The 10,606-nt window shown below is 53.6% G+C and overlaps 1 protein-coding gene across 2 annotated transcripts in view; it reads left to right on the top strand.

The window, feature by feature from the left end:
• Positions 1-5,198: 5,198 nt before the first annotated feature.
• Positions 5,199-10,606, top strand: part of PRKAG2 (protein kinase AMP-activated non-catalytic subunit gamma 2) — a 177,928-nt gene continuing 172,520 nt past the window's right edge. For both annotated transcript variants that reach the window (XM_035029842.1, XM_035029841.1), the window contains exon 1: positions 5,199-5,495. In XM_035029842.1, coding sequence (XP_034885733.1) covers positions 5,390-5,495 — 106 coding nt within the window. In that variant the 5' untranslated portion in view covers positions 5,199-5,389. The remainder of the gene's footprint in view (positions 5,496-10,606) is intronic.

The raw sequence follows: 10,606 nt of genomic DNA, 5'->3' as shown, positions 1-10,606 counted from the left end.
CACCTGCTTACCCACTGGTGCACCCACCTCACATGGCCATGCCCCTCATACCTGCTGGCTGTCTAATTTGAGAGCCTCTTGGGCTTTGCTCCTTTCGCTTCTTCTCCATCTGGGTTCAGCCATGGCCCCCTAGACTCCCCAAAGTAGGCAGAGGTAATGTGGAAGATCAACAATAAGCCAAGAGAAGAGGCTAAAAGTATCAGTAAATGGGAGATTTGGAGACCATCCGAGGCTTTCAGCTTGTCCCATCCTGGACAGGAGTTCCTTCCGCCTGCCATGCCCCCACCCTCGCCCTGTTCCAGGCCTTCCTTCCCTTTGGTCTCCATGCCACTTTTCCTTGCCTCTCTTTAGCTCACTGCCTCCCCTCCCCCACTGGCTGGTCAGCAACTTAATAAGGCTGGTGGCCATGTCGGGTCAGGCAGCCAAGGAGGAGTGTGTATCCTGTAAGGGTCTTTGGGCATGGTGAGAAAGGGGAGGTCAAGGCAGCCTGCAGTCAAGACTGAGGGGGTGCACAGGGAGCTGGGTGGCAAGTCCTTCCTGGGCCCCATTACCCACAGCCTGGTGGGAGGTGGCTTCCAGAGGGGGCTAGCCTCCCGTGTGCCGTGAGCAGTGACTGAGAGTGGAGATACAGAGCCACACAGTTCTTTGGCTCTGGGTACTGCCAGCCTGGGGTTGGGGCAGGAGCCCCAGTGCTGGAAAAGCTAGCCTGTTCTCTAAGGATTCTGAATTGCACACAATTAAGGCAACATAGTGGTTTAGGCCTGTGGGTTTCCATTGGCCTCAGCTCCCGGTCCTGAATGAGCAAGTGACCTGATGAGCAGTCATTGTGGCCCAACCCGAGATGGTGCTCAGAGGATGTCCTCAGGAAGGAGCTGCAGAGCTCCCAGCCCAGTGGGGCAAGGTCCGAGGCTGCAGGTGGGTTCTTCCTCCTCACAGGCTGGCCGCTTCCAAGGGTTTGACTCCGCGAAGCCCTTCTTTCAAGTGAAAACCTAAGGCAGAACTGTGGACGCAGTAAAGACCCACAGTGAGGACTGGGGCTTCATCCAGCCCCACCGGCCCCCACTTTGGGGGCTCCCATAGCAAAATCACTGTCACAAATGAGTGACTCCAGAGCCAGAGAGGGACCTTGGAGGGTTTACTATATCCTTGGAATGCTGCAGGACATTGGTGATGGTGATGTGTAGGACGCGGGCCTCGCTAGCCTGTGGCCTCGCGGGAAAGGAGGGTGTGAACTCCTGAGAAGGCAGAGAATTGTTCCAGAGGGTCTGACCAACACAGGAGATGGGGGTACCTAAGTGCCTGGTTAGCTGGGAAGGCGCTTCTCCCCAACACAACCTGGAGACAGGCCTCAGATGAAAACCATGCTGGATGCAAGTGGACAGGGCGGGGATGCTTGGGATTCCCACTGACCTTGCTGCCCGTGGCCTTCCCTTGGCCTCCCCACACCCACCCCTGCCCCATCCCCAGAGGGTAGGCCTTCCCTCCTCCTGACCCTTGAACCTTGGCAATTCTCCTTTCCATTAGACTCCAGTGACCTCGAATTATATAGACATAGGGCCAGTCTTTCTGAAAGAAGAGTTAGGCCACTACTGAGAAGAATTTCCAAACTGCCTTGGAGGGGCGGCCCTCTTCCCCTGCCAAATTCCATCCTTTCGTCTTCGCAATCCAGATCGAAATGTAAACACCCCTGTGAAGGGGAATGTGGGTTAGGTTCTCCCGACAGCTAGACCTTTCTGCGGACGTGATGTGGGCGGCCAAAGAGGGCGGGAGGTGCCGCTAGGCTCCTCGGGCGCAGATGTGTGGGAACAGTTAGATGCTTGGCAGCCCCCTCTGCGTCCCAGGAGCCCATGCGTAGTGAGACAGATGGCCCCACCTGGGCTCCCCTTCACAGATGTCCCTGACTACTCCAGGACCCCAGCCTGGCGTTCCATAATATCAGTTCATGCAATCTCCCAGGCCCCCTCACTTTACCCCTGTCTGTGCTGCCCCTGCCCCCTGAGGCGGCAGCTCTTTTTCACATACCGTGTGTCTGTGAGGAGCTTCTGGTCCCCTTGACCCCGCACAGCTGAGGTATGTAGTTCCCAGGCCAGCCTCTGGGGGAAGGTCAATGCCAGGATCTCCAGATCGCCCCCCATTAGCTCCTGCACAGCCTGCACCCACTTGGGGGTCTCTGGGCCCTTTTGTTCATCCCAGTGCAGGGAACCATCCAATGACATTTATCAAAGTTCTGTTTGATCGCAGCTTGCTAATAGGCATGAGCCGAGGCCCTGTCCCTGGCAGCTTCTGTTGGCACCCAGATCGGCATCACCCCCACCCAGCGGGCGGGGAGCAGATGGTGGGCATGCTTGGCCATCTCGTTTTCCCACTGCTGGGGAGCATGATTAGGCTCTCCCGGTCCCCCCCATAGGAGAAGGCTAAGCCAGGCCATGTCCACCGTTATTTGGTCTTTTTGGGGAAAGGTCTACTTTCTGTGGGTTCCCTCCTCAGTGCCTGACCCAGTTGTCCTGGAAGTCTCAGTACAGAATGGACTCCCAGGCAGGAGAACCCTAGAGTTCCCCCTGGTTTATTGAAGGAGGTTCAAGCCAGCACTCAGGCCCTCTGTGACTGGCTCCCCGGTGGCGTTTGGCCCCACCCATCTGTGGCAGCCCAAGAAAGTGGCTCTCTGTGCTTCCCGTTCTGTCTCCTTCTCAGGCTCTGGTTGCCCTCTGCCCATCAGCCTGTCCAAAGCCCATCAGCTTTCAGGGTCTTCTCTGACTGTGTCCAGGTCACCCTTTCTTCCTTGGCTTCGTGCTCATGGCAGCAACACCTGGCCTGCCATCCTCCGTCTTGTCCCCCGCCAGACTCGAACACGAGCACTTGCTCCGCGGTCCTGCCTTCTCCCTGCAGAGCTCCCAGCACCGTGCAGAACATAGCAAACACTGGGCTCCCCTGTGGGGTTAGCCTTGCAAGTAGTTCCTAAACGTGACTTTCTGCCTCTGCCCTCAGACTTGATCTTGACTCCATTTTGCATCTGCCAGGCTGCTCTCCCTCCCAGCTATTTCTGCCACTCTCGGGAGGGATATGGTGTAAAGGTTAAGGCCATGGGCCCTGAAGTCCCATGCCGCCACTTACCAGCTTTGTGACCTTCACCCTGCCTCCAGCTGGCCGCTTCTCCTGGCTTCGGGCTAGTGGCACCCGGCGAGTGATGGGAGAGGCTACCAGATGGTCTGCCCTGCACGAATCTGATTATGCCACTCCCTTGCTAAAAAGCCTCAAAGAAGAGTGAGGTTCTTACACCACATGTGGCGTCCTTCCATAATTCGCCCCGGCCTCCCTGACTTCCACGAATATCAAGCAACTATTCCTTTCAAATTCGTGACGAAGAGCATGGATCAAATATGCATGGAGGACTTACCGTGTGCCAGAAAGTGTACCAGATGCTTCCCTGTCGTAGGTCCCGTCAACCACAGACCCTGTGAGTCGGCCTCATAGCCCCACTGGATGGAGGAGGACCCTGAAGCTTAAGTCACTTGTCCACACTGCCGGAAACTGAGCCGGGATCCCAACTCCAGTCCCTGTGTCCAGACTCCTTGCTTGTGTGCTGTAGGGTCATTTTCCAACCCCTGTGTGCTGTTCCCTGCCCCCGCCCCCACCTCCCATGTCCACGGGCACATCTCCTGACTGGAGAGCTTCTCCTTGGGGTTCAGAAAAACTCCAGAAAGCCTGAGTCCCATAGGTAGGGGGGAGAGTGGCAAGACCCGGAGCTCTGAGGACAGGGATCGGAGGATTAAATGCTTTTCATATTAAATGGATAACGAAAAACTTAGCCTCTCTAGAAGGAGACGTGCTTGCGTGATGTGGCTGTTGTGCGTGGCCCCCGGCTTGGAAACTCACTCGCCCAAGGGACTGGCACGGGGCCAGCCTGTGCACCCCCCATGTGGCCACGCGGGCCCTTTAGCATAGCGTGGGGAGTTGCAGGGAGAAGTGACTTGTGACTGAGTGTCACCGAAGGGGTCCCCACGAGGGCACAGCCTCCTGGAAGGAGCCGCAAGCCCAGTTTGGGGTGCCCTCTGTGGTGGGACAGCTCACAGGGGCCCTGGGCCCCCCACGGGCACCCCGTGCAGACAGAGGCCAGAGCCGCACAGATGCTGCCCCTGGGCGCGGGCTCACCTACCTTCGTGTGCCTGTGGCCACCTGCCATGTGGCATCCCAGGGTCTCAGCGTGCTGGCTGCTTCCCTGCCCAGCATCCTCTGTGCCCCATGAGCCCTGCAGACAAGCCGCTGTTCTTTCCTTCTGTGGGGTCAGGTAGGCCCTGAGATCCTTCTGGACCCTGTGTTGCAAGTTTGCCACAGCAGCTGGACGTGCAGAGTATGGTTCCTGTGCATCAGGGGTGGGCACGACACCTGGTCTTACAGATAAGGAAACTGAGGCACAGCGAGACTAAGTGACTCGGGATGGCCCAGTGAGGGGTGAGCTGGGGTCCAACCCTTCCCCTCAGGCTGCAGGTGCCAGCCCCTGAGCCCCCCAGCAGGACACATTCGATGTTCCTCAAAGTCTGTGAGCTGTGTGCCTCGGCTTAAAGTTATAGACGGAGTCCAGAGGTTTCTCAAACCGTCAAGGTCGTGTCATCAAAGAAGTGTGCCTCCAAGGTTATGGGCCTTGTTCACCTTCTTCCTGAGCTCTGTCAGCAACCCCTTGTCGTCCCAATGCCACAGGAGCTTGGAGGGGAAAATACATGCTGCCTAGCGCCGGGTCACCTCAGGCCGGAGCCCCAGGCCCACTGGGTTTCAGATGCCCATTTCCTCCTTCAGTGAGGGCCAAGAGAACATCACGCCAGTGTAGTAAGACCTCGAGAAAGAAAAATGTCGGGTTTTAGGAAGTAAAGGCCAGGGGACGACCTACAGAGAGGATGCATCGTCTCGAGCCATCTTGCTACCTTTCTGGTCCTCCCCTCCGCTCCAGGAACCTCTTTCTAGAGAGCTGGCGACGGAGGTCAGTGGGCCTCTGGGTGGTGCTGAGGAGCCTGTGGATGGGCCATCCTTGGGTCAGGTGCTTTCCTCCAGACCACGGGGCGGCCACCTCTGTTGGTACAAAAACTCAGGGCTGTTTCTGGGGCAGGGTGCCTTGGAGGAGCAGCCTGATGATAGAGAACGTTGGGAGGGACAGATCCGTTCAGGGCTGAGGGCTGAGTGCCTGTGCTCGGAATGACCCATCCGTTTGTCTGTCTCTCCCCAGGTGGACAGCCCCTGCAGCTCGGGCAGCCCCTCCAAAGGGTTCTTCTCTAGAGGCCCCCAGCACCGGCCCTCCAGCCCCGTGTCTGCTCCCGTGAGGCCCAAGACCAGCCCTGGCTCTCCCAAAACCGTGTTCCCGTTCTCCTACCAGGAGTCCCCACCCCGCTCCCCACGCCGAATGAGCTTCAGTGGGATCTTTCGCTCTTCATCCAAAGAATCTTCCCCCAACTCCAACCCGTCTACCTCACCCGGGGGCATCAGGTTCTTCTCCCGCTCCAGAAAAAGTAAGACATTGATGCTATTGTTTCAGGTGGGTGCTGGGCTGCTGGGGACCTTCTAGGGCCAGTGGGCCATGGTGCCATTTGCAGGGCGCCCGGGCTGGCCGGGTGGCTGTCGGTGATGTGTGACTTGGTGCTGAGTGCATGTGTCTTGTCTGCTCCCCCAAGGACAGCTGTCTCTCCAGAACATGGTTGGTTTCCCCCGTCACTTTCTTCCTACACGAAGCGGTCGCTATAGGGGTAACTGCAAACATCCCAACACTCACAGTGTGACTTGTAAGGACAGCCACATGAAACCTGGGCCCATAGCCTTCCCTGAAATCAGTAGCGGCAGCAAGCTAAGCTTCGGCGCATACCCAGGGCCAGAGGGCCCAGACCTTGGTTTGCTCTGCCAGACGTGGCCCTCACTACTTGTAGGTGGCATGGTTTGGCGGGGTTTGAATGGACCTGTTTCTGGCAGATCCTGACTTTCTGTTTGGGGCGCTGGGCAGCTACGGTTGATTTACTAGAGAAACAAGGGAAGGGAATGTGGGTTTAGGAGAGAGTTCTTTAGGCTCATGAGTATCTGTGACCTAAAGATAAAATACTCTCAGTTGGGAGCACTGTTGATCATAACCGGAAGTATAAGAGGCAAACCATAAAGTAGATGGAGTTGATTTTCTCCTTCCCCGTGTCTTAGGCATCTCCCCATGCCTTCTGAGTCTTTCTGATGACGCAGAAAGCTCCTATTTGGGACGGCAGTGATTTGGAAAACAAACTTGCCCTTGGGCATCAGAGGTGTGCGGTCGTCTTCCTTTCTTTCCAGATTGCATGTACACTTAGGACCTGCAGAATAAAGCAGCACTTGATCGGCACAGCCAAGGCACAGAGTGCAAATTCAGTCTCCGTGACTTAGAAGGAAAGGGTGGGGGGCTCTTTTCCTTTTTGTGTGGTGTAAGGTATTGTTGCTAGTACCCCTAACATCATCCCCCTCAATGACTGGACCTAAGCATAAATGCACAAGTGTCATGGGACAGAGTGGCCCTCCAGCAAACATTACTGAGTGACATGCAGTTGGGAATTATGTATACAAAGCCCAGTAGGGAGGGGCGTGTCCGGGCACTGACATCCTAATGCTCTAGAGAGCATCCCCAGCTTCCTTGACAGAGATCCTGAAACTCTCAAATATCCTCTAAGAGGAGGGGACGGCAGGCAGATCTACATCAGGATATCTTGTTTCTTCAACGGCGGCATCACGCCTGTGTTGGTTATAACAGAACTAGGTTGTATTAGCCTCCCAGAGCTGCTGTAACAACTGGGTGGTTTGAACAACAGAAATTTATACCCTCACATTTCTGGAGGCCAGAAGTCCAAATTCAAGATGTTACTAGGGTGGTGCTCCCTCTGAAGGGTCTCGGGAAGAATCTGTTCCGTGTCTTCCTCTGGGCTTCTGGTGGTGCCAGCAACCCTTGGTGCCCGTTGGCTTAGAGAAGCATCATTCCAAACCCTGTCTCTCCCTCTGTCATCACAGGGCATCTTTCGCTCGTGTGTCTGTGTCTTTGGGTCTCTGCTCCTCTTCTTGGAAGAGCTAAATCTTGGGTTAACAGACCATCCTACTCTAGTATGATTTCATCTCATCTTAATGAATTATATCTGCAATGACCCTCCTTTCAAAAAGGTCACATTCTGAGGCTCCTGGAAAGGCATGAATTGGGGGGACACCGTCAACGCCAGTACACGGGTTATATAGGAAAAGCCAAGATGGACAGGTCACATCATGGGCTGAGGATGGAGAGGATTTGTGGGTGTAGAGTGGTCAGGCTGTGAAGACCAAGGTCATTTCTGAAGGGAGAAAGGAGCAGCCAAGATACAGGGTCAGGGAGGGTGGGATGTTGGCTGGTGAGGATGGGCCGGCCTTTCAGCTCCCTGGGAAGCGGAAGTCCATGCTGCCTTTTTCTGTTGGGCATTTTAAAAGGCTCTTCGATGTTCTTTGCCAGAAAATACTGTCTCAAAGGTCTGTCTTCTAAGATGTTATGGAGTAGGAAAGCTTGTCAGGGCTCCTCCCTACCATCTGGCCAGGCAGCTGTAGACTGAGCTCAGGAAGGCCCTGGTTGGCTGTGGTTGCTCATGAAGACAGCATTGATTAGGTGGGGGTGGGTGCTTGGCTTCTCCACAGAAGCTCCCCAGGAGGTGGGGGTGGGTGCTTGGCTTCTCCACAGAAGCTCCCCAGGAGGATTCACACCAGAGTAGGCCTGGCCCCAAGGTGACTGCCCATGCTATTGCCCTTGAACCACCGAGCCCAGGACCTTGGCTTTCCCCAAATGGAAGCCAACCCTGCCAGGCCTGTCATTAATGAAGGTCTGTTTCCAGGGGAGGTGCCCTACTTCCCTGGGAGGAGGATCACCTGGGCTTCTTGCCACTTGGTCTACAAGTGTGCTCAACGGAGGCGTGCTTGGAGGCTATGCCATCTTTTTCCTCCTACTTGAATCAGTTCCTGGATCAAGGTCCCCAGACGGTATATTTCTCCCTGCTGCCCCAGTACTGATTTCACATGATGGAGCCTGAGAGTAATGTCACTCATCAGTCTGCGTGGAGGGTCTTTACGAGAAACAGCCCGTGAGACCCACTGTGTCCGTTGGTAGAGCATCACAAAGACATTGTTCATTCCATAAGGCCCCGGGGAGACCATTCCTGTCCAGCCTTGGTCCCAAGAATAGCTGAACTTGTGAGCAACTGGGTTGTTTTGTCTGCAGTGGACACTGATCACGTCACAGCTCTGTTACATGCTGGCCATCTCAGAGCTGCCTTTGTACAAGGGCTGTGAAGGGTGCGTCTCTAGCCTCGTTTCTGAATCCAGTTTTGGTCCAGCCTTTACTTTCATACCACTTTTTTAAAAAAAAAAAAAAACGAAAAACAAGGAAGACAACTCATTGGAAGGATTTGGGGGTATTTATAGAATTCAAAGAAGAGCTGACTGCTCAGGACTCAGGGAGGGAGGGAACAAGGCCGCTGTGTGGCCTTGGCAGCAAGAGTGCATGGATCTTTCCATGAGATCCAGACAATTCCTCATCTCTGTGTCTCTCCTCTTGCCATGCTAAAGTCATTATAGGATATCTGATTAGCCCAGTTAGGGTCTCTGAACCAGTCGGTTGTGGGGGGAGGGGCAGATCCTGTAGCAAGAGCAGAATGACCGATGATCCCTGCCCCCCACACCGGACATGGGCCGGAAGTTCCCAGAGAAGAGCCCAGCAGGCAGCTCTCCCACTCTACTCTCCCAGTGCCCAGCGTGCGTGTGCGTACACAGCGCCCCTTTTTACAAAGACACCTCGTGGGACTCCGTCCAGTCACCCTCCATACACTTGTAAGTGTGCACACCGCTTCCTCAGTAGGTGGCAGCCCTGCGTTGTGTCCCACCGGCACAACTAAGATGTAAGCACAACTCTCAGGGCCCTGCCCATTTCCCCTTGAGTTCTGTCTGCAGCCTGTCTTTCTGCCGTGTGACTCAGGGCCCACATGGTGGACGTAGAATCTAAAGGTTCAGCAGCTCCTCAGGTGGCGCTGATAGTTGAGCTTGATAAACACCGTTATCAATGATCAGGGGCAAAGGAAGAAGGACGATAGAAATTATGAGCACAGTCATCTTCCAAGGCGACATAAAAAAGGAAAAGGAGATAATTCAGTCTTCAGACACTCTGAAAACAAGAAAGGGAATAGGAGTTATAGATCTAGATGCTACATCTGGTCTTGGGACCTGTAGTTTCCTAGGCTGGCTGGTGTTCGTGGCCCAGGAAAAAGAACTTTGTTCTAGAAGGATCTATCTCGTGGAGGACCTGCTGATGTGGAGTGGCTGCCGTCTCTCACTCCCTCTGGTCTACTGGTCTAGTGGCATGTGGATTCGAGACATGTCGTGGGGATTCTGGGTTTTTATCATCCTCCCTCCAGCCCCACTGTGTAGCAGCAAACCTATTTCTCTTGATGGTCAGGGTCTTACCCCACCCAAAGCAATCATCTGCTCTTCTGCCTCTTCCTCTAATACAGTGGTGGACAAACCACAACCTGGGGACAAAATCTGACCTGCCACCTGTTTTTATAAATAAAGCTTCATTGAAACAGTCATGCTGACTTGGTTCTTTGGATTGTGGCTGCCTTCGTGTTACAACAGCAGGATCTGGCCCACAGAGCCTGAAATGTTTGGACCTTGTCTAGCAGCTCAAGAAGTCTGAAGCGCTCATGTGGCGGTAGAAGCTTCCGGAAAGGTGTTTTAGAACTGGATCTTGCCTTTGGAGATGAGGAAAGGAAAGCCTGGTCAGAGTGTTCATGAACTCAAACAATAAGATTAAAGTTTTAAAAAATAATAACAAGATAATTTTGGACAGACAGCAAGGCAAGGACCTCAAGAATGGCTTAATGTCATGTCACTAAGCTTTGCTTTCTAATCATTGTAATTACAAATACTATGCCTAACAATCATAAATAATGATAAGTGCTTTTATTGCATGCCTCCTAAGTACATCATACATGACAATTGTTTTAATCCTCGTACAAAACTCTATAAAGTTATGTTTTTACCATTTTTATCAAAATAAAAACTGAGCCACAGAGAGGGTAAGTCACGGAACGAAGGCCACACAGCTGGTAAGTGGTAGAACCAAGATTTGAACTCAGGTGGTCTAACTCCCTAATCTACTTTTAACCCAGATGCGAAGACTCTGCTTTGAAGGAGTGGATTTTAGGAATATATGAGCCAATAGTCGGGCAACAGCAAGCCATTTAGGAGAAAGGAAAAGAGAAGGGTTTCCCTGGAGATTCCTTACACCAAAATAATTTCCATATGGAGCAAAACTTGATATGTTATTCAAATGTCCCTCCAAATGGAAAAATATAATCTTTGGGTGTCAGGCCTTGTAAAGGGTGCAAAAATATGTTCATAAATGTGAGGTAAACATTCACAGCTTTCTCACCGTTGCTGGAAGTTTGCAGGCTTGATGCTCAGAGCGTCAGTACGGTGGTCCGGGTAGAGAAGAGCTGGATGGCCTATATGAGAAAAGGCAGGGAACGTTCCGAGGGAGAAATGTGTATGTCCATGATGGATGGTCAGGTGAGTGAAGACAAGACTCCAGAAGGTGGATCTGAGCTGG

The sequence above is a fragment of the Mirounga leonina genome, unplaced genomic scaffold (assembly GCF_011800145.1).
Source record: "Mirounga leonina isolate KUSES-001 unplaced genomic scaffold, KU_Mleo_1.0 Mir_321, whole genome shotgun sequence".
NCBI classification, from domain to species: Eukaryota; Metazoa; Chordata; class Mammalia; order Carnivora; family Phocidae; genus Mirounga; species Mirounga leonina.
This window is presented reverse-complemented; position numbering and strand designations above follow the sequence as displayed.